This window comes from Podarcis cretensis, assembly GCF_951804945.1.
Source record: "Podarcis cretensis genome assembly, chromosome: 15".
In the NCBI taxonomy this organism is placed as follows: Eukaryota; Metazoa; Chordata; class Lepidosauria; order Squamata; family Lacertidae; genus Podarcis; species Podarcis cretensis.
The window spans coordinates 10,924,271-10,949,185 of NC_137185.1; the positions used below are offsets into that span (position 1 = coordinate 10,924,271).

Here is a 24,915-nt window from a genome sequence, read left to right on the forward strand (position 1 = left end):
CAGTGAATAATAATAATAATAATAATAATGGCCTTGTTGTAATAAAACTAGCTTGACAGACTGAATCTGGAGTGACAGCTAATCTCAGGCTGCTTCCTGCTTGAATAAACCTTGTAATCTTTCCAAGAGGGAGCTGACAAAAAAAAAGTCAAGTTTGATTATGCTAAAAAACTGCATTTGGGCTCTTTGAAAAGTGTGTTTAAACAAAGATTGGCTGAGAGGTTGGCAAGAGGTTGTGTGGGGTGGGGGGCTTGCTGGGAATGTGACTTTGGCACTGCTAGGATTTTGACATTTGCTAACAGAGACTCCTCCCACCATTTGTGGCACTGCTAGGACAAGCTTGGAAGAAGGGGAACTAGCTCACAGGCAGTGAACTGTGATAAAAGGCGGCAGGGATTTTACAAAGAAGCTTCTTAAAGCTTGTGAAGGGGAGGAGCTGCGGCTATCCCAAGGCATCTTTGGATTACAGTGGTACCTCAGGTTAAGTACTAAATTCATTCCGGAGGTCCGTACTTAACCTGAAACTGTTCTTAACCTGAAGCACCACTTTAGCTAATGGGGCCTCCTGCTGCTGCCACGCTGCCGGAGCACGGTATCTGTTCTCATCCTAAAGCAAAGTTCTTAACCTGAAGCACTATTTCTGGGTTAGCAGAGTCTGTAACCTGAAGCGTATGTAACCTGAAGCATATGTAACCTGAGGTACCACTGTAACTATTCTGCCTATAGAGAAAAGCTCCTGTTGTTGTGGAACAAGCACTGAGGCTTCATGATCAAAGGTGCAAAACAACTGTCTGGATCCTGCTCAACCATGACAGAGTAAAGACCACCCCAGAGGACATCACAGAAAACTCCACCATAGCCTGGGGACCATGAAGAACCCAATGAAGTCCTAAAGCAGCCAGAAGCACCAAGCTTCATGAGCATCTCAACTGGGATCCTCTGACAAGGTCACTCTCACCACAACCTGAAGACATTTCTCCTGTGCTCCATGGCTTCTTACTTTGTGTCCTCCATGTACTGCTGGATGACTCAAGTCCTGTGCAAGGCATTTGGTTCCTCAGCAGTAGATGTCCTTGCATAAATGAGAGTGGATAGCTCAGTTGGTTAGAGTGTGGTGCTGATAATGCCAAGGTTGCAGGTTTGATCCCTGTATGGGTCAGCTGAATATTCCTACATTGGAGGGGGTTGGACTAGGTGATCCCTTCTAACTCTACAGTTCTAGGATTCTATGTCCAGACTCTGGTTCTGTGGGCCATGTTGGCATGGAAAATTCTTCTGGGGGCTGCTGTCCCTCAGTCTCAGACGCAGCGGCCATCTGATCTCCACCAATAGGATCAGAGGCCTGAACCTAGTCTGGCTCCTTACCTAGAGATTCTGCAGCTAGAGCATATGGTTGTTATTCATCATATACTGAATACTGAATAGTTCATTTATTTTTTATATATATTCTTGTTGCTTTTCATTGTAAACCACTTTTGAGTATTTTTAGAGAGAGAAAACAGGTCCAAATCTAATCACAAGAGTTTGCTGAACTTCCTTTACTTGGCCATTTCTTCATATGGGCTATTTAAATAGACCCTCTCAACTCTTTTTTTAATAAATATATATATACACCAGGGGCACTGCTACTGCTGACAAACATTAAAATTAATTGACCCGGAGATAGGTTTTATTGTGCGAAGTGTATTTACGGGATAATGGTGGCCCATTATATATGCAGTTAACAGGGCACTGAATTTTCAAAGGCTCCTGGAGTATAAAAAATGAACATGTACAACATTTCAGATGAGCAAAGTTCACCATCATTACTTGAAGTGCCAGCCTGATTACCCGGTTTCCCAGCTCCATTTCTGATGAGCTGCACTAAGGTTTACAAATCCTTTAAAAAAGGCAAAAATCAATCAAAGAGTTGTCTCTCCAGGAAATCATGCCGAACACTCTTGCGGGCATGTATGATGCTGAGGTTCCCATCCCATGTGTGCTTAAGTGGGATTATGTCATAGGACTGTAGAGTTGGAAGGGATCACAAATGTCATCTAGTCCAAACCCCTGCAATGCAGGAGTCACAGCTAAAGAATCCCTGACGGATGGCAATTCAACCTTTCTGTAAAAAACTCAAATGAAGGAGAGCCCACCATGTTCTGAGGGAGTCTGTTCCACTGTCAAACAGCTCTGACCGTCAGAAAGGTCTTCCTAATGTTTAGTCAGAATTTCCCTTCTCAACATTGGATTGGGTCCTCCCCTCTGGAGCAGCAAAAAAAAAAAAACAAGTTGAAAACATGATAGCTAATTTCCCTTCAGAAACTAGACAGGCAGTCCTATTGACATCAGAGAGGCTTACTTCTGAGTAGGCCCAGGCTGCACCTCTTTTTCAATAAACAACATACCAACACACATTTTGTGTTTAGGGAAGCCAAATATGAATGAAAATTCAATACACCTTGATGCCTATGGGTTAAACTGAATGAACACACACACACCACAACGTTAATTTCTTCTGCGTGTTACAAAACTGCTAGAGTCTTAAAATGACTACAAAGAGAAGAGAAGATCTACAGATCAGGCCAATGGTTCATCTTTCTATATCCCATAGTGGCCAACCAGATGTCCTAAGCTCTATTCCCCCAACAGTGGTGTGATGCTAAATTTTGAAGTGATTGTCATGGTGCTTCCATGGCCATAACCCTCTCTATGTCTGCAAGAAGAGTCTAGAAATACAAGCATCTCTCTATATATATACACATACACTAAAGGCCAAAATTGTAGGAACCTTTTGGGGAAAGTGTATTTCCGAGGTTTGATGGCTTATAACACCTGATTGGCTCTCTAAATACTCATGCTCATTGGCTACATTCAAATGAAGAAAAGCTACTGCATGTCAACCTAAGCAAGTTGTGCTTCCTTTTCCTGGTTATTTGACTATAACTTTTGATAGAATACAGGTAATTGAATAAACTTTGTTGCATTACATTCTTCATTAAATTATCTTTCCATTGATATATAATTTTATAGTATTACTAAAAAAAAAGAGTGGTGTTATGAGTCATCAAACCTCAGAAATATACTTTTTCCAAAACGTTTCCACAACTTTGGCCACTAGTGTAGTTTCCTGGGAGAGAGGTCCATTGAACTTTGCATTGCTTATTTCCAAGTGCCTAGATTCACCTTGTGAAGCTCAAACTAAAACTCTCCAGCCAACTGAAATGCAACTTTTAGCTTTTAATTCTAAATGCAAACTTGCTTGTAAGGAAGTGCTACAGCATCAAAAGTCCCAGCATGAAGTAGGAATCCCATCAAAGGAAAGGAAAGATGTATCCACTCCCTCTGTTATTTTCCTCATGCTGCTATAATACAACCCCCATGGTTCCTGACCATTGACCATGTTGGCCAGGCCTGATGGGAGTTGGGCATCTGGCAGGTACCACATGGTCTATGCCAGGCATGGCCAAACTTGGCCCTCCAGATGTTTTGGGACTACAACTCCCATCATCCCTAGCTGACAGGACCAGTGGTCAGGGATGATGGGAATTGTAGTCCCAAAACATCTGGAGGGTTGAGTTTGCCTATGCCTGGTCTATGCTAACCAGTCACAGAGACAAACTTAAAACCCTCATTGTGACCTCATTCAAAGGAGGTCTGCCAATTGTTCTGGTGCTCTGACAAATGATGTCATCAATCCTGCTCTGGTCCATGCCAAAGGTCAGTGCAGTCCAGCATCATGTTTCATATGAGGGCCAATCAAATGCTTTAAGGAAGTCCATGATGTGAGCTTGAAGACAGTAGACCGCCTCCACTTTTGTTCCCCCCAAATTGGGATTCTGTTGAACACTGGCATTACAACTGCAGTGATTTTAGGGTGTGGAAATTTTCTAAGGTCAAGAGCAGAAAGTTATTCCTAAAACTGAGGGTTTTCTCTTCTCTTCTTCCTGAACCAAACCTTGGAAGATCTGAGGTCAGTTGACTGGCTTTCAGATTTCAGTTTGATGTTTTCAGTCATTTGAATTTCGCTGAATTCAAAATCAGTGCAACCATTTCCTGCTGCAGCAATTTAACACGGGACGACATGAGCTTACAAGATGTTCTCCTGCAATGCTGTTCACCAAAGGTAATTACTGTGTAACAAAAAAGAAAAACAACAAATAACTGGCATTCCATCATTAGCTGAGCTAAGGAATTAAGGCCTGTTAACAATGATTTATGGTGCCAAGTGGTAGCTAACAAGAACCAGCCTTTGCAAAAGATATGCACAGACACAAGTTGAAAAGACACGGCAGTGTATTAACTGCAACACTTCCAAACAGCAAGTCACCAGGGTGCCTTTGTGCAAGCTCACTCATTTCAGAATGGATAAGAGTTTTCACATGAGCAAAATGCATTGAAGTGTTCAGCTTCTGGAGATAAGCGAAGTGTCTGCAACACCAGTTTGTCTTGTTTATTGTTATCGCTGATAACAGGAAAATGCCTTGCGAAGCTAAAACAGCACCACTCTCTCCTTCCGCAGCAACCCCCCATGCCTAGATGTCTTGTTTCTACAGTCATATATATTCATATATCGATATACTTACTTGTCCAAAGATATACCAAAAAATGATACATTACAAAGTACTTTTTTATAATACACCTAAATACTTACTCTAAAAAAAGAACAGAGGCAAAAAGAATATTGTAAAAAAGGAAGGAAGGAAGGAAGATAAATCAAAGGAAGGGAAAAGGGAGAATAAAGAAAAATAAAATGATTTCTGGTTCTCTGCCCTGCAGCTAAATATAGTATTCACTCATTGACATCCAACCATTCTATCTTCTGTAAACCAATTTCCCCCCAGCTTCAAATCTAGATAATACAAGTTCATTTTCTTTTTCATGAAAAAAGTCCCAGTCCCGAATAAATGTCAATAATGATATTTCTCTAATTAAACACATTGACTTTGCCATTTCAGCCAAGTCCAACAGTTTTATCAGCCACTCCTCTATACTGGGTAAGGCTGCATCTTTGTGCATACAGCAATGTCTCCACTGTATTCATATATTGGAGCAATCTTCCATAGCCTTTGTTTCTTCAGTCTTAAAGCAACATGTCATATGCTCTGTTCCAGCAAGGAATTCAGACCTGCAATGAAATGTTGCAGCATGGAGTGCTCCTGTTCAGGTTCCCAACCAGTCTGTTCCATTCCCTCTCCTCTCACAAATTTTCCATCCGTCCACCCTCAACAGTCAGACTGTTCCTTGCCTACTGAGCGTGCTTAGTCTTCACTGGACTGTTTGAGGTCTCAACCCTATGCAAGGATAGCCACGCCAAGAACTGAGATCTCAGCTATACATGACAGCAATTTGATTACGTAGAAGCAAAAATTAAAATAAAATAAAATAAAATAAAATAAAATAAAATAAAATAAAATAAAATAAAATAAAATAAAATAAAATAAAATAAAATAAAATAAAATAAAATATGGTTTTGGACATTGTTCAGAATAAACAGAAGAGACTATATATTGAAATGAAGAAAATGTTTAAATGGGCTATTCTCAAAAGACTAGAAGCTTTTCTTATACATACAATGGGGAAGGAAGTTCCAAAGAGGATGATCAAACTATTTACGTAGCTAGAATATTATATGCACAGAAATGGAAAGAAGAGAAGATTTCAACGAGGGAGTAGAGGTTCTCGTAAGTAACCGACTATGGAGAAATGGCAAAGCGGCCAGCGAAATTAAGAGATCAAAATGATGAACTTTTATAGAAGAATGGAGGCCTTTTGTGGACTATTTTTTTAAAAAAAGAAATATTGCAGTCAAATGAAATTGTGGGCAGGATTTGAGATAAAAGCAGCGGAAGAAAAATGACAAAACAGAGAAACTTTTTTTGCAATAGATAAAGACATAATGCAGTAGAAAAGGTTTGAATAAAAACACTGTGGGTGGGAAGTCAACATATGAAACAATGTATTTGCTTTGATGGTTGTGAAAATTTTATACACACAGAGAGAGAAAGAGAGAGAGAGAGAAAATAAAAGAATACAGTGGTGCCCGGCAAGACGAATGCCTTGCAAGACGAAAAACTCGCTAGACCAAAGGGTTTTCCGTTTTTCGAGGCGCTTCGCAAGACGAATTTCCCTATGGGCTTGCTTCACAAGAGGAAAACGTCTTGCGAGTTTTTTCCCTTCCCCCCCTTTTTCTAAGCCGCTTAGCTGCTAAGCGGCTAATAGCGCCAATCCGCTAAGCCGCTAATAGGGGTGCTTCACAAGACGAAAAAACCGCAAGACGAAGAGACTCGCGGAACGGATTAATTTCGTCTTGCGAGGCACCACTGTAAGCAGAAAGGATGACTTAAGGACCTTTCTGTTTCATTTTTCACATTTTTCCTGTTATTGCCAAGAGTTAAGCAACAACGGCTGTTGTGAGTTACCACAAAGGTAAAAATGACAGGGCATTGCTTTGTCTACTTTTGACATGCCCACTAGTGCCATGTGAACCCTGGAATGTGGCCACCAGGATGAAAATGTTACCCCCATCCCTGCCTTCCTGGCTATCAGATTGTCCACACTGACCAATGGTCTGACTCAGCTTTCTAGGCTGCTACATATTTGAAAAGATGCAAATATGCTGCAGGAAAAGAAAGAGGCGCAGAACACAGCAAAAAGTGTGGGAATCAAAACCAAAGAGGGAAGGCTAAAGCTGAAGCAATATTCACCCTGGAGGTGGCGCAATTTCCCTTTCAAAAGGGGGCATGGGAAATGTTGAGCTTTGGGGAGGAAGGATGGGAGAGAGATTCCCATGGGCACTCCAGTCTGGGAGGTGTATTTATGTATTTATTTGCAGTATTTAAAGTTCACTCTTCATTGAACCTTTTCAATCCCGGAGCAGGGAACAAAAAGAAGCGAGGTAAATGAGCAAAATGACAACATAAAATAGTATTTCCAATTTAACAAAATATCGGGCCTCGAGGTCAGCAGGGCTGTCAGGTCGTGATGTGCAGGTGGATTTGCGGACCTCCTCAGTTCCGCTTCTCCTTACCAGCTGGCACAGTGTTCAAGTTCCTCCAGGGTCTTGGGAGGTAGGTTTGTGGAACCACTCCTTATATAGGGGTCTCTAGGCCGAAAGTCAGGGACGCGGGTGGCACTGTGGGTTAAACCACAGAGCCTATAACTTGCCGATCAGAAGGTCGGCGGTTCGAATCCACGCGATGGGGTGAGCTCCCGTTCTTCGGTCCCTGCTCCTGCCAAGCCTAGCAGTTCGAAAGCAAGTCGAAGTGCAAGTAGATAAATAGGTACCGCTCCGGCGGGAAGGTAAACGGCGTTTCTGTGCGCTGCTCTGGTTCGGCAGAAGCGGCTTAGTCATGCTGGCTACATGACCAGCTGTACGCCGGCTCCCTCGGCCAATAAAGCGAGATGAGTGCCGCAACCCCAGAGTATGCCACGACTGGACCTAATGGTCAGGGGTCCCTTTATTCAATTATTATTACGGTATTGTATTGTATTGTATTGTATTGTATTGTATTGTATTGTATTGTATTGTATTGTATACCCCGCCCATCTGACTGAGTTGCCCCACATACATTAAAACATAATAAAACATTAAATCTTAAAAAAAACAAAAAACAAAGGACACTTCCCTATATAGGGCTGCATTGAGATGTCTTCTAAAGTTTGGAGAGTTGCTTTTCTCTTTGGCTCAGGAGTCACAGAACTCTGTACCCTCCAACATTTCCCCAATGAAAATAGGGACATCCTAACTGAAAGCAGGACATTCTGGGATCAAATCAGAAACTGGGGCTGCTTCTGTAAATCCAGGACTGTCCCTGGAAAATAGGGACACTTGGAGGGGCAGAGAGAGAGAGAGAGAGAGAGAGAGAGAGAGCTAGCTTTAACTGAAAATCCCCAATGTGGTGCTTCCACTTTGGAAGCAAGAACTAGTAATTCAGAATTCTGAGACCCAGGAAAAACTAAGATGTGATTTCTGGAAGCACGCCTGGCTTACTTCAACACAACACACACACACAGTGTTGTGTCACTGTTTGAGAATGTGAAATGGTCCGTGCTTGGCCTGTTGTGTCTGAGAGTGCAAGCACAGCTTCCCCGCAGTTCCTGCTCTGAAAAGACGGTTGCTCTTCCTTGGGGGTCCCTGCCTTAACACAGCTGTCTCCTTGCTCCGCTCTCCAGGGAAGGGCTTCTGGAATGTCATGCAACAACGCACCATGCGGAGTCCCAGCGGCATCTGCAGCAACAGCGCAAACAGCTGTTGAACTCGCAGCCTTTTAGGTCCGTCTTTACGAAGGCAGCCGAGAAAGCTGCGTCCTAAGGGAGCGTTTCTGCAACGTATGCTTCCCAGCTCTCGCCAGATTGGGTGCAGATTAAAGGCCTCCCCAGCTGAGAACTGGAGAGACAGATTGTTTGGTAGCTGATGAGCAAATGTCAAAACATCTCAACCACTCTCATCATCATCATCAACTCGCACCAACCTCACCTTCCAGAATTTGCAACTAAACAGCAATCCAATATGGGAATTCGCCAATATTAAAAATGAATGTTTGGATAAAATGACACTGCCTGAACTGTATATTTAAAGCTGAATTATGCCACTTTAAACTGCTGTGGCTTCCCCTGAAAGAATCCTGCAAACTGTAGCTTGTTAAGCACGTTAAGAGTTATAGGCACCTCAAAGTTCTAGCAACCCCCCCCCAACCTTCCTCTAATGAAAACAGGGGTGTCCTATTCTATTATTAGTAGTAGTAGTAGTAGTAGTAGTAGTAGTATTAGTAGTAGTCAGGCATGGCCAAACTTGGCCCTCCAGATGTTTTGGGACTACAACTCCCATCATCCCTAGCTAACAGGACCAGTGGTCAGGGATGATGGGAATTGTAGTCCCAAAACATCTGGAGGGCCAAGTTTGGCCATGCCTGGTAGCAGTAGTAGTAGTAGTTGTAGTAGTATTTATACCCACCCATCTGACTGGGTCGCCCTAGCCACTCTACACCCAACATGTATAAAAACATAATACACTATTAAACGTTAAACAACTTCCTCTACAGGGCTGCCTTCAGATGTCTTCTAAAGGTTGTATAGTTACTCATCTCTTGGTTTGGGGGTTGCATAACTCCATACCCTCAACATTTCTCCGATGAAAATAGGGACATCGAGGGAAAGCAGAACATTCTACGATCAAATCAGAAACTGGGACTGTTTGTTTTTATATATGTTGGAAGCCGCCCAGGTGGCTGGGGCAACCCAATCAGACAGGTGAGGTATAAATAATAAAATTATTATTATTAAGGAATAGGATGTCCCTGTTTTCAACGGAGGCTATGCATTTCATCTTGACAGGAAAAAAATGAAATAAAAAATGATGCATTTGGCTGATTCATTTCTATATCATGCAGTTATAGTAGCAGTAAGAAGCAGCAGCAACATGCTAAAGATAAAATGGCTCTTTACCAGATTCACTGTGTTTACTCAGCAGCAAATATTCCAGTCAGAAATATATGTTTCCTTCTTGACAGTAATGACTGCTTTCCCCCCCCAAAAAAATCATGTTTGAATGCTAATGATACATGGATGCAAAAAATTCCAGTTTGCCTGCAATTGGATTACTATAGTCAGATAACAGATATTGTGAGAGTTTCTGTGCAACTTATAAGTACTCACTCATTCTTCCAGATATTTGATTTGCCCTCCGCCCCTCCATTTTCTTCTTATTTTGTCTAGCGCAGGCCTAAGTTCCATCTGGCTGATGCAAGAGCCACCATTCATAGAGTGATAATCTTACCTTCTCCGAAGTATTTTCTTCTTCAAAGAAAATTAAATGGCAAGAGCCCGGATAGGTTATTTTTTCATACACTTACATCCTGATTGAGACACTCAAGTAGCAGAGCCACAGAAACTATAGCAGGAGCTAAAATTATGTAAAACCGTCACAAATAACTCCCCTAGCCCCATAACGAAATACACATTGAAACACTGGTGTCTAGGCCTGGCACAATGGCTGCATTCGCATAGCAGTTCATTCTGTTTCCCTGACGTTTCCCTATCTGTCAATATCTGCATTATATTTGAGCTCTCAGCTCTCACCTGTGTCTCCTAGAAGCTGTCAGCAAGTGACGGGGGCCAAACCCCAGGAAATGGCTTTGATTGGCTGGCTAAACCAGGCGAGGGTAGACAATGGGTCTCAAACCCTCAGGGAGTTAGGGACTTCCCCTGCGTGTGAAGACAGGCTCCGGCAGATTGAGCGGAGGAGACCAATTGTGGGTCCAATGGTCAAGAAGGTGGTTACTGCATGTGCTATAGAGAGAAGTGAGGGGCATATGGGGCTCATCAACCTGGGAAGGTAGGGGATGGAAAACTTAGATTCTAAACCTCTGCTGCCTTGCATGATATCTTCAGGAGAAGAGAGTGGAGTCCCTGAGACCATTGCATGGCCCCATGTATGCCTCCTTCCAGCAACTCCTGCAGCTAAGCTGGTGCCAAATGTATTGGTCTCCTTGTCTTTGGACCACGTCAGCAAGGCAAAGAGTAGGGTCTTGTTGCCTGGACAGTCCAAGACCTCTATACATACTGCTGAGAGATCACTTGGGTGCTTCTAATGCGGGAGGCAGCAATTATGAGTTAGCAGTCTCTGCAGCCGCAGCAGACACTATGATTCTCCAGAAGTTTGGCTTCACCCCTGGAGGCACACTCCATTGTCTCTCGAGACAGACGGGTGCTGACAACAACATAAATTAAAAGCCACTTCCTGAATATGGCACAAATTTAGTGCTCATTTCTGTGTTGTTTTGCTTCCAGAAAAATAGACATTTGCAGATAACCTGCAAATGAGTGCCAGACTTGCATTATATTCCACTCTGTTTCTGGAAATGGCTTTTATATAATGTGAAAAGCAATGACAAACCTAGACAGCATCTTAAAAAGCAGAGACATCACCTTGCCAACAAAGATCCATATAGTTAAAACTATGGTTTTCCCAGTAGTGATGTATGGAAGTGAGAGCTGGACCATAAAGAAGGCTGATCGCCGAAGAATTGATTCCTTTGAATTATGGTGCTGGAGGAGACTCTTGAGAGTCCCATGGACTGCAAGAAGAACAAACCGATCCATTCTTAAGGAAATCAGGACAGATCGTGAAGCTGAGGCTCCAATACTTTGGCCACCTCATGAGAAGAGAAGACTCCCTGGAAAAGACCCTGATGTTGGGAAAGATTGAGGGCACAAGGAGAAGGGGACGACAGAGGACGAGATGGTTGGATAGTGTTCTCGAAGCTACCAGCATGAGTTTGACCAAACTGCGGGAGGCAGTGGAAGACAGGAGTGCCTGGGGTGCTCTGGTCCATGGGGTCACAAAGAGTCGGATAAGACTAAAGGACTGAACAAAAACAACAATAATGTGAAAGTTCAGATATCTGAAAGTTCAGATATAATGCAGAAAGTAAGTCATAGAAATGTCAGGAAAACGGAATAAACTCCCGTGTGAATGCAGCCTAAGCTATATACACATATCGCCTTTGAAATGCACAAGGGGCTGTTTCTTCGCTGTGCATTTTAGCACATAGTGATTTACACTTTGTACATATCTTTGCGTAATCACAACATCAAAAGCAGCAGCTACTATCCAGGTTGTCTAAACACACATGAGGGCATGTTTCCAAACTAATACACAATAGTGATCGTCATTCTCCTCCCCTCAATTGGTGTTACCACAGACTTTTTTTAAAAAAAAAATGCCTACCCACACTTGTGTATATCACAGCCTTTCAAAAGAGAGAGGCTGAAAAATGGTGTGTTGATATACTGACGCCAGCTTAGGTTCCATGGTGGAAGAAAGCTGAGGGAGAAATGCAAAATAAATAAAATAAAACAAATGAAGGCATTATCAGCACACCTATAAAGAAGACTCAAGAGGCAAAGTCGATGGTAAAAGAGTTATATTTATTAAATATAACAAATTAGGGGATCCGCGTAGCCCGAATAAACAGGTTAGCCAAATCACTGGAGTCCAGGCAGGTGAGTTATCCAATAAGAAATGATGGAATCCTTTTTTTAAATCTCCTGGGCATGTTTACAGCTGCAAAATGTGGCAACACAGCAAGGATTTAGAAAGAATTTCTCCCTCCTTGCTATGTGACCCTTGGATATGTGAACCTGACATGCACACTGTGGCCCCACTGTCAAGCGTTCATGGACTCCCCACACTGAATTCCTACTCGGCCCCCAAATAGGGGACTAGCAAAGCCCACAGTGTAAAGTGGGGGAGGTGGGTGCTACAAAGAAGAAGGATGAGTGGGGGCACTGCCAGCTTAAGGAGGCTGGCAAGCACCTCTTTCTTATTAGGGGTCAGGGACTGGGCAGAGGAGGAATGGTGGAGAACGTCTCTCCATCCTGACCCTTCCAGGGAGGAGGAAGAGGATGACCGTATAGATTTATAACAAGGGTTTGAGGGAGACAGCAGCTCAGAGACAGAGGAAGGGGAAAGTTGGGAAATCATGGGAGAGCCAGAGCAGCACCCTGCTGACACGTTGTCCTTCGAAAGCATCCCAGACCCTCCATCTCCCAGAACCCAGCGAGCCTTAAAAGTAGGAGAGCAAAGAGCTCAAAGACAGAGGACACATAGCAGCACCCGTAGAGGAGGTGATGAGAATGAGGAATAAGGAAGTGGGAGAGAAGGGGGTGGAGATTCACTCAGGGTGCCATTATCCAAGAGGCTGGGTTCTATAGCCTCTCTCTGTAAAGATTGAAATAAAAAAGGACTGTAAGAAACCTTTCCTTGTCTTTATACTTTCTTAGACAACCAGCCGGGAGCTGCTGACAGCGTCCCAACATTTGGTTTATAAGTCCATGTGCCTGAAACAGGACCTTGGTTGGAAGAATCTACTCCAGGCTTCTTCTCAGAGGAAGAGGGGAGTGGTAGCTGACCCCCATGGTGGAAGCAGATAGTGCAAATAGATTTAAGCATGTGCAAAGCTCTCCTAGTAAAATCAATAGGACTTCTAAGTCTTAAAATTGTGACTGGGTTATGTTGGGTGTGCATATATTCAGATGTGCACAGGGAAGCCAGTGTGGTGGAGCCCAGTGCAAACAGTGATGGGCAGACTTTTTTCACCTTGCATTTGGAATTGGATGATTATATATGGCGATGCTCTGCAAACTACACATACTAAATTTGAGATTTTAAAATTAGGGAGAAATTTGATTTGGGTTGCATTTGAAGCCCAAACTACCAAATCCACCCTTTCTGAAATCATGGGGGAACCAAAACGCAGCTAGCCTTCAAAATTTGCACTTATCCAAATTTTGCAATGCAGTTCACCAACCAAGAGATGGCTAGATTAGGGTGTAATGTGCATAAAAATGAAAATATCATTCTAGGAAATGTTTTTATTATGAGAAATTCACACTAAAATGATGGGGGTTTTTTAATGTATATATAGATGACAAAATGTAGAGAACTAAATTTAAGATTCAAAGCATGAGAAACTAAGAGTACTGAAACTGACAGTTCCGTTTATCTCTAGCTGAAGCTGAAAATAAAGTTGGAGGGGAATGGAGGCTCACTTTATAATACACCTGAATATTTGGAACCCAAAATGGCACTGTGAATTTTGGTGACGCTACACCACCCATTTCTAGACACCATGATCTCCCAAGAGTGAAGATGTGAATTCCTATGGGGGAAGGGAAGGAAGGAGTAGGGAGGAGAGATGGATAGATAGAAAGAACCAGCATGCCTGCGCTCACACAAAGTGGCCCATGCTTTGGGAACGGCAGCAGGGGTGGGAAAAGAAAAGACAGTGCCACGTTGTTAGCACACAGCCTGTCTGTTATTGACAGCTTGAGCGGTCTGCAGATTTCGTGACAGCTGCAGCTATTGACACCTCATCTTGTTTTCAGGAGGTGTGCACCATGCCCAGGATGCTAAAAAAAGTTTATTTTCCTCAGTAACTGATGACAGACGGATGGATGGCTGTTGGTGGAAGAGGTGTTGTTGTGAAGGAGACGAACGGTACAGAGGGAGTCGGTCTAAACGAGGCTGTTGACATTTTGGCAAAAACTAAGGCGGGATGACTAGGAAGCCAGTTAAGAGTCTATAGGTAGGTCCCATTGCTGTAGATGGGAGTGATGTAAAGGTTAAAAAGAAGAGCACTCAAGGTGGTTGAAGTGAATGAGTAAATAAGTGGATAGCTAAGCCCATGGGTAGAAAACCTGTGGTCCTCAGGATGTAATTGGTTGCGCGAGTTGGGCATGTTTAGCCCGAAGAAGAGACGACTGAGATATAATAGCCATTTCCAAATATCTAAAGGACTGCCACATGGAAGTTTGAGCAGGCTTGTTTTCTGCTACTCTAGAGGGTAGGACCTAAACCAATTACAACAAAGGAGATTCCAACTAAACTTTCTGACAGTAAGAGATGTTTGATAGTGGAACAGACTCCATCGGGAGGGAGTTTTTAAAGCAGAGGTTGGGTGGTCATCTGTCAGGGATTCTTTAGCTGTGACTCCTGCATTACGGGTGGGGCTGTTAGACTAGACGACTTTTGGGATCCCTTCCATCTTTACAGTTCTATGATTTTATGATTCTGTCTCCATTCAGTCCCAGCAAACATGGCTGGTGCCCATGGTTGATGGGAGCTGTAATCTTGCAACATTTGGAGTGCCACAGGTTCCTCACCCCTGGCTTAGCCAGTGGATGGTAAGGAAGGGGTGTAGCTCAGTGGTAGGACATCTGCCTGGCATGCACAAGGTCCCAGGCATATTTAGGTATGGCTGGAAGAGACTCCTAGAGTCAAAACCTTGGAAGCCCACCACCAATCTGTCAGAATTCAGGGCCGGTCAGAGGTATGTGCCTATCTCTCCAGGCACCGGCTGAATTCTTTCGACCTCCCTCCGGCGACTCCCGGTAGGAAAAAACACACGAGGTCCGTTCCGGCGATTTTCCTCAGGCTGTGAGAAAAACACACCAACTGCTCTCCTCCTCCCTGCTCTCCAGCATATCCCCAGGGAGGGGAATCAGACACAGACAGAAATGTATCTACATTGCGTTTATTCCTGTCTTTCACTTCAGTACAGAGAAAACATGTCTGCTCTCTTGAACAAACAGAGAGAAACTCCAAACTCCACCCATGTACATCCTGTACAGGTCATATGACACACACTGAGCTAACATCCTGTGCTCAATAAGGAGAATGGACTGCCCCTTTGTTTCCATGGCAACAGTCACATACATCCTGTCTGGCTTTGCAGCCACAAGCAGCTGACTTGGCTGCTAGAGCCTTTGCTTGCTGCTGCATTGCTGCTTTAGAATAACATACTCCCCCTAAAGTATCAATGCGTGCAGCGAGCAAAGCGTCATCCAGAGAAGAAAACAAACAGTTGTTATACATATAACACTCCCCTGTTGTTTCAGTTCCATCCTTGGAACTACCCGCCACTGGTTTTACCAATGTACCTCTCTGGTTGTGTGACTTCCAAGGAATGAGTGCTTCTGCATTACCTTGGTTAACAACTCTCTGTTGTGCCTTTGTCTCTGACTCAGGCACAGCTTCAATTTGACCTTGGTCGTTTACAACAGCAACACATGCAATAGCTTGGTTGGCAAACTCCTTTGAATACCTCTTGGGTGGTACACCCTTCGTTGCTCTCTCAGACCTACGTAAGAGGTGCTGCTCTCCCTTGCTTTCTGGTTCAGCCTCTGAACTCTCTGAAGAATCAGTACTAAGCTTAATCAGTGGTTCATCCTCCTCTTCTGAGGGTCTAGTCATTATGTGAGATTTCCTCTCAATGACTGTGACAACTGAGCTGTCTGAGCTATCGCTGTCATCATCAGTACTACTGAACTCAATAAGATCAAACTCATCATCATCATCATCATCATCAGAATCATCATCATCTCCTGTGGGAAAAGTGTGAACAATCACTCGCTCCTGTTCAGGAGCACTTTCTAGAAATTTTGTGAGAATCACTTTACCAGATTCAGACAGAATTACTCTGTAGAGACCCTTTTCATAACCCACAAAAATGCCTCTGGCATTCTTTACTCCACCCGGAGCTTCTGTCCTCACATGAGACCCAAAAACCTTGAAATGGGCAACAGAAGGTTTTCTGTGGAACAGTTTCTCAAAAGGAGAACATCCCAAGTCTTTTGAAACCTTTCTCAACCACGTGTAACAAAATGACATTAGTGACTCAGCCCAGTACTCATGTGGCAGATGTGAACTAAGCAATTGCGCATGCAATCCCTTTTGCAATTCTTTGTTCACTCTAACACAGACACATCTGTTCCAAGCTTCTTCGGAAGCTGCAATTTTGTGTCTTATCCCTTTCTTCTTCAGGAACCTCTGGAAATCCTGTAAGAGAAAAATTGGCTTCTCATCTGTGCAAAGACAATCTATGTCAGCATCATGCATATTTTTAACCTTGTCACAAAACTCTTTAAACCTTTCTAAGGCTTCTTTCGGTCTCTCCAAAAGATAAATCCAGACAAAACCTGTGAAAGAATCAACACATATTAGGTAATATTTTGCATTGCCTCTAGAAGGTGCTAAAGGACCAATCACATCAGCATACACCCGCTGAAATGCCTTGTCGACCCTCGAGGTGACCTGCTTGGTGTTCTTTTCAGCTACACCTGCAAAAGAAATCATGTTAGAATCACAAGAATTACATTCCATGTAATCACTTTGATCAAAAGTCAACAAATACAGTCCATCTTTCTCTTTGGCAGAAAGATACAACTCTCCATCTTTGTAGATCTTGCAGTGTTGATCATCATAGGACAGTTTTAGTCCCTTCTTGGCAATCTGCGAAACGCTGAGCAGATTGTACTTCAACTCTGGAACCAAATAAACATTGTTTATAGTCAAGTTCTGACTTTTAAGATACACAGTCCCAATTCCGGTGGCTTCCAGCTCTTGACCGTTGGCTTGTTGTACAACGAAGCTTTGCTTCTTAAACGACGAAAACAAATCCCTGCGATGGGTCATGTGAACCGTCGCTCCCGTGTCTAAAACGAAGGAATTCCCCACTTGTGGTGTGGCTTTTAGGGACATCAAAGCCTTTGCAGGCTTCGCCTGTGACTTGGCATGACTTCTGCCTGACGCCTCAGACTTCGTGGAGCTTCCCTTGGCTCCTTTGTTCTGACGTGGCTTCCTGCAGTACCGCTGAAGATGCCCAGTCTGCCCACAATTGTGGCATCGGACAACGTTCAAAGCTACAGCATTTTCTCCAGTAGCTACAGCAGTGGGGGTGTCTGAACTCCGTTCTTCCCTCCCCCTGTCCTTGACTTCCAGGGCGGCAAGTCTGTCATGTTCACAAAGAACCACGGCAAAGACTCTGTCCGCCGTTAGATCAGCTGCTGGGAGAGACCCCAGCTGACTGGCAACCGTTTTGTAAGTCCGATTCAGGCTGTTGATCACCATGAAGCAAAACACTTCCTCCTGCAGACGGAAATTGCGTTCCACCATCTGCTGACGCAGAAATTTCATTTCCGTCAGGTGCGCTTGAACATCTCCATCAGGCGCAAGCCTCAGGTTAGTCAACTTTTCAAAATACAGCAACGCTGAAGAACCTGCATCTCTCTGATGTGTCCTTCTCAGCGTGTCCCAAACATCTTTCGCGTGCGGTAAATCTTGTATATGAATAAGCTGAGAGTCTGACACGCACAGAATTATAGCGGTTCTGGCCTTCATATCCTGTGACTCCCAAACAGGCGTTGGTGCTGCAGGGATGGGGTTCTCAATCACCCTAAACAGTCTCTGATTCTGCAGCAAAGCCTTCATCTTAATAGACCAAGATGCATAATTGTCACTGGTCAAAAGGGGTGGAGAAGGCAGGCCTTCCTTCTTGGCATCCATTTTGAGTCCTTGCATTGACTCTCAAACACAAGCCTCTAAAATCCAATAGCTGGCTTGTTTACACTCTGTGCACCTGGCAGCAATAACACTGGCTGCTTGGAAAGTCCCTTTCCAACAGTTCCTTTGTAAGGGCCTAGTCAAAACACGAGCTGTTTGTGCCTCTTTGGGCATAGCCTGACTTCCAGCCCTTATCTTGAAACCGGCCTGCGTTGCTAAGCAACCACATTCCTTTCCTTGGACAGGAAAAACCACAGGAATGTTTGGAATGCAGACTCTTCTCTCTCGGAGCTGTTTTTCCCAAACGTTGCTCCCATGAAGCAGAGAATTAATCCATCTGCATTCACACTCTTAAGCCCGAAAATCTCATACCTGGGCTCCGTAGCTTGGCTTTCAGCTTCTTCTGGTCAGCTTCTGGCTGCAGAGAATCAGCCTCCATCTCAGGCTTCCATGGAGAGGGATGAATACAGTCTCCTTGATGCAGACTCCCATGGATCGTAGCAACCATCCTCTGCTACCAATGTCAGAATTCAGGGCCGGTCAGAGGTATGTGCCTATCTCTCCAGGCACCGGCTGAATTCTTTCGACCTCCCTCCGGCGACTCCCGGTAGGAAAAAACACACGAGGTCCGTTCCGGCGATTTTCCTCAGGCTGTGAGAAAAACACACCAACTGCTCTCCTCCTCCCTGCTCTCCAGCATATCCCCAGGGAGGGGAATCAGACACAGACAGAAATGTATCTACATTGCGTTTATTCCTGTCTTTCACTTCAGTACAGAGAAAACATGTCTGCTCTCTTGAACAAACAGAGAGAAACTCCAAACTCCACCCATGTACATCCTGTACAGGTCATATGACACACACTGAGCTAACATCCTGTGCTCAATAAGGAGAATGGACTGCCCCTTTGTTTCCATGGCAACAGTCACATACATCCTGTCTGGCTTTGCAGCCACAAGCAGCTGACTTGGCTGCTAGAGCCTTTGCTTGCTGCTGCATTGCTGCTTTAGAATAACACAATCAGCATAGACGGTACTGAGCTAAATGGACTAATAATCTGAAATAAAAACAAGTTCCCAGTACATGATATCTTGATACCCCCTTTGTTCCTAAGATTGCTTGTCTCCCACCTGGTTCTCATATTAGAACAAGTTAGAAGATTGAAGGTTAGAAGCTAGTATCGTCCAATGAACATAAACTGGGCAGGTGGATTCTACATGGACAAAAGGCTTCAGAAAGAGTTTCAACAGAGTTTTACTTACATACTACATAAACCTGAAGCTATGCCTGGTTTCCTGGCTTTGCCTTCCTCTACAGCAGGCATGACCAACTTCAAGTAGGCTGTGATCTACTATACAGTATCAAAACCTGGCAGTGATCTACCACACTCTCCCATTGTCATTCTTCAACTTCTTCACTTTAGGGGTGAGGGATAAAGCGTTGTTGGCGGCCAGGAAAAAACCCTTTCTTTCCTTAGCATAGATTCATGGTTGATTCCATCGCTTTCTCCTACGTATCACCAAAACGGAGGTGACAGCTGATTAAGCCACAAGCTGCTCTGTATGGAGGAGGAAGAAAAGGCACTCTCCTTTTATCCAGTCTCGTCCCAAATGCGGAACATCGACACCCCAGCACCGCATTTTCCTTTCCTCTCACATTGGACATGCCTGTTCTACAGTACTGTTGCAATAGCACTGAAAGGCAGAGGAGTGCAGTGATTATAGTGCTGGAGTAGAAGACCTAGGCCCTACCCCTCAGCCATGAAGCTCACTGCTTAACTTTGGGTCACTCTCCCTTCTAAAACAAAGTTTTTTTAAAAGAGAAAACACTGACGACATCCAATGAACAACAGGAAGCATGCTCCCAAAATCTTTTTACTCCTCTCCCACTTTCAACATCCGCAAATGAGGGGTGGGGTGTGGGTAAAATGGAGGAGAAGCATTTCATAAGAGCCCTAGAAATGGCCTCAGGCGGAGTGCTTGTTTCCTTGGTTTTGTATAGATAGGGAGCAAAACTCTTGCTTTCCGCTACACAGGAGATGAGGCGGGGGCTGCTGGGATCACCTAATCCAGTTCCAAGGGTTTGCATACCCCACCCCCAAAATGTGCACATGTATATATGACAGCAAGGAAAGTTCTAAATAATCCCCTTTGAGAAGACACTGCCAACAACCGACAAAGGTTTCACTGATATACCCACGCTGCTGACATTTTTGAAAAGCGAGACTTCATAATAATATCATTTCACGTTTGTATTTTTCAGGACTCCAAGAATACAATAGCCACATTCTCCAGAACTGAATGCCCAGTGTACCATTTTGGTATATTGTCCCAACACAGACACACACACACACATGCAGCCTGCTGTTGCATTCCACATCTGGTATACATTGCAAACCAAGGCAAAATCACACATTTTTTTAATGCATACATTTTTAAAAAAATAAAAAGAGTGAGTTTGGGGGAAGCTGGTGGGGGTGGGGAAAAACTGACTTAAACCAAAATTCTGTTAAGCATAAAAAACCCCAAAACTACCGCCATCAACACACTTGACAATTATAACCAAAGCATCTTATTTGCGCTATGGCAGCTTTGGCTAGTACAAAAATAGCAGAGTCAAAACATTATAAAGAGTAATGCAGTTAAACGAAACAAGACCATAAAGAAGCCATCCTTGTGCCCTCAGGAAATTTTTGGGGAAGTGAAATGAATGTCTCGGGTTCCAGCTGGGTCAGGAAGAGCAAGCTGGTTTGAGGGGTAAGCTAGACAATATGCCAGAGATACTCTTGGCAGTAAAACAGGAAGCAAAAAACCAACAACAACAAACAGGTAAGTAGGGGCAGAGCTGGAGACAAAATGGTCAGAGACACTGGCTGAAAAGTATAGACATTTGGGTAGATGTATAAGAAAGGTGGTGTGTGGTTCTGAGGGAAAACAGCAAGGAACCTGGCATTGGTGGGCCAGGCAATAGAGGGGGCACAGACCCCCCAAAAAGAGTTTGGGAGACTGAATTCACAAGTGTTAGGAAGGTTGCAGCCCTGTTGTTCTACCACCATGTATCAGCAGGTACTTAAACAGTTGACCAAAATCCATCAGCTTCACATTCCATTCCATTAATTTTATTTCAGTTCTGTCGAGCATCAGAGAGGTAAACAAGATCAATCGCAGATACGTAAATACCCCACCCCCACCCCCAGGGTCTCACAGAAGGCTCAATGAAAGAATATGTGGCTATATTTATGGCATTGGTGATTTGACTCAGAATTTGTGTATAGACATCTCCTACGCCTTTCCAAAACATCCATCTAAAAAGTCAAAATCCACTTACGAAGTAGCCTGTTCCCAAGCTGGAAGGGGCTGAGCTCTGGAAGAGAAAACAAAATAGATACATCAGAGACCTCCCTCTCCCTCTCTTCTTCTTCTTCTTCTTCTTCTTCTTCTTCTTCTTCTTCTTCTTCTTCTTCAACCTGAATCTTTCATCACCAGCTCTTTTTAAATAAATAAATCAAGTTTCTCATCAACACAACACTGTTTGTCCCTTGTCATCCACTAGTGAAACAAACACACTTCCGTTCCCTTACTCTTTCCTCCACCCCCTTTTTTTTACATTTCTCAACAGCTCACCGACAGTAACGTGCTATTTACTGAAAATCCAGACTCCAGCGGTGGGTGTAATTGCCAATTTATTTGACAGGCAGCTGGGTAATGAATTAATGATGGCATTTCGGCCTATGCTGAGACTAAATAGACACACATCAACCAACCTCCATGACATGCTGGCATCCGATGCCCTGGACTCCAGCTACTTAGCTTTGTGGCAGGGAAGGGGCGGGCAGGAGAGGAGAGCGAGTGGGAGATGGGGGTGGCTGAGAATCCCTAGACAAACAGCATTCAAAGGGAAATGACCCTGTGGGTTTGGATGAATGGATGTCACTTCTTTCTTTATTTTCCCTTGCAACATATGAGTTTGCTTGTCAACTTATTCCCCAGTGTTAGCTCAGTTGGTTTTCCTAGGCTCCATCTGCACATTTTAAGCACTATCACACCACTTTAAACCATCACAGCAGCCCCCCCAAGAATCCTGGGAGTTGTAGTTCATTAAGGGTGCCGAGAGTTGTTAGGAGACAATTTGAATCTACTGTGCGAAATCTGTGTGCACAACTTCAACATCTGGGGGGAAAGCTTGAAAATTTAAAATGAGCATGAGTTGGCATGAGTTCTCTCCCTTATTAGAGAAAGACCATCAATGGTCCATTCTGCAGGTGAACTCACAAAATAGGCTTCTGCATATTTGGTTGGGGCTGCACTGTCAATCCCCAGGGGAACAGCAAGAGTCGAAAGCTGTTTTTCTCACTTAAGGTCAGTTTTGTTTCGTTTTATTAATGTATTTGTTAAAGTTACAGTGGTACCTCGGTTCTCAGACATAATCCGTTCCAGAAGACCGTTCGACTTCTGAAACGTTTGAAAACCAAGGCACAAAGGGCTGGCTGCAAGTTCAGTTGGAAAAATTGGAAAACACACAGTGGAAGCTGTTTGACCTCTGAGGCGCATTCAAAAATGGAAGCACTACTTCTGGGTTTTCAGCATTCGAAAACCGAAATGTTTGGCTTCTGAGACGCTCGAAAACTGAGGTACCACTGTATAGCCTACTTTTTCTCCAAGGGGCTCAAATGGTTCTCCTCCCTCTCCATTCTGCCCTTTCAACAACTCTGTGAGGTGGGGAAGACTAAGAGACAATGACTGGTCCAAGGTCACCCAGTGAGCTTCAAGGCTGAGTGTGGATCAGAACCCCAGTTTCAGAGGTCTTAGTCCAACACTCTAACCACTACATCATGCTGGTGTTTTAGGTCCACAGCTATGGTCAATGAACAATATGAACATAAAGCCAATCTTGTTGCTTTAAGTCATTTTCCCCCAAACTTGGGTCTCCAGCTGTTTTGGACTACAGTCCCCATAATCCCTGATCACTGGTCTTGCTAGCTAGGGATGATGGGAGTTGTAGTCCAAAAACAGCTGAAGACTCGAGTTTGGGAAATACTGCTATAAGTCATCATAAATACATTACTAGAATTTAGATGAACTTGTATTACATTTTGTGGCAACAAACACAAGAAACCATTTGTTACAAACTATAATAATACTGTTGTAGCTTATTCTTAATTTTCAACTAGTGAGTTGTTCTTGATTTCTTCCCCTTGGTGAAGAATTGGTGGCAAGAAAAGTAAACAATTGTTACAGCAGTTCTGTGAACATTTTTGGATGTACTGAGGTTGTGGTACACCTGCAAAAATAAGAGTTAAATGAAAACAGTTGATAATTTTGTCTTAAAAGGCCTGCAGACTACAATCATACCTCAGAAGTTGAACAGAATCCATTCCAGAAGTCCATTCAACTTCCAAAGCGCAGCTTCTGATTGGTTGCAGGAAGCAGCCAATCAGAAAAATCGGATGTTCAGCCAATCGGAACTTGCGGGAACCTTGTCAGACATTCGGCTTCTGAAAGAACGTTCCAAAACTGGAACATTCACTTCTGGTTTTCAATCGTTCAGGAGCTGAAACGCTTGACTCCCAATGTGTTCAGGAGCCGAGGTATGACTGTATTTATTATTATTACTATTATTACTATTATTACTATAATTATCATTATTCCCCACCCATCTGGCTGCCCACTCTGGGCAGCTTACAGTACATATAAAAACATAGTAAACCCAAAAACATTAAAAATGTCCCAATGCAGATGTTTTCTAAAAGTCAGATAGCTGTTTATTTCCTTGACATCTGATGGAAGGGCCTTCCACAGGGAGGGTGCCACTGCCAAGAAGGCCCTATGCCTTGCTCCCTGTAACTTCATTTCTTGCAGTGAGGGAACTGCCAGAAGACTAGATAAAATGCCTCCTACATATTTTTGCAGAGAGAGAGAGAGAGAGAGAGAGAGAGAGAGAGAGAGAAGCAATAGTGGCGGCTTGGTTGCAATGGTTCACAATAAGGTTTCTCCACATGAATCCCCAGAGATGGCACAAAAAGGCAAGTGGTCCCTCACTAGCATGAATCAGACTTAAGGGGACAGAACATTAGAAGTGGACCATTTCACTGCAAGTTGAGATCCCAATTAGCTGCCCTAAGGTGTTAAGAGGATCAGAAAACATTTTGCTATGTGGCGCATAGCACTTCATCAGTGCAAATATGATTCTATTTGCATTTTAATGAGCAAGTACCTAATTCACACTTCCCAAACCAACACGTGGCGTGAAACACAGCTGTCCTTCAAAATATGCACCCATCCAAATTATGGTACGCCATTTCCCAACCTGAAAGGTGTGCAAAAATGCACAGAAATGCACAGATTAGTGAAATTAGCATACACAAAGTGTATTCTATCAGGGGAAACAATACAGTGGTACCTTGCAAGACGAATTCCTCGCAAGACGAAAAACGCACAAGACGAAAGAGTTTTCCGTCTTTTGAGTCGTTCCGCAAGATGAATTTCCCTATGGGCTTGCTTCGCAAGACGAAACGTCTTGCGAGTTCTTGCAAGTTTGTTTCCTTTTTCTTAAAGCCGCTAAGCCGCTAAGCCATTAATAGCTGCTAAGCTGCTAAGCCGCTAAGCCGTTAATAGCCGCTAAGCCGCTAATAGCCGTGCTTCGCAAGACGAAGAAACCGCAAGACGAAGAGACTCGCGGAACGGATTAATTTCATCTTGCGAGGCACCACTGTATTATTATGTTTATATCCCATCTTTCAAGGTGGCATACACAGTTCTCCCCCTTTCCTGTTTTATCTTTACAACAAACCAGTAAGGTTGGTTAGGCTGACAGAGCGTAACTGGCCTAAGGTCGCTCAATGAGTATCCTGGCTCAATGAGGATTTCAGCCTGGGCCTCCCTGGTCCTAGACTGATGCTAAAACCCCCACACCACGCTGGCTCCCAGTTACTTGAAAAAGTGTGTCTATTAGTCACACCAAAAAAATGTATATTGGGAGAAATTCACTCTAACATGCTCGCAAATTTTCATGACAGTTGTTTTCAGCTGTTTAGTGTGAACTTCTCTTAACATGTACATTATTTGTATGTAGACTTTGACTAATATGTTGCAT

General features: G+C 43.7%; 1 protein-coding gene across 5 annotated transcripts in view; it reads right to left on the reverse strand.

Annotated features, from left to right (window-relative positions):
* AUTS2 (activator of transcription and developmental regulator AUTS2) overlaps positions 1–24,915 on the reverse strand; it is a 685,027-nt gene that overhangs the window by 414,955 nt on the left and 245,157 nt on the right. For all 5 annotated transcript variants that reach the window (XM_079955418.1, XM_079955419.1, XM_079955417.1 and 2 more), the window contains one exon: positions 21,151–21,186. In XM_079955418.1, coding sequence (XP_079811544.1) covers positions 21,151–21,186 — 36 coding nt within the window. The remainder of the gene's footprint in view (positions 1–21,150; positions 21,187–24,915) is intronic.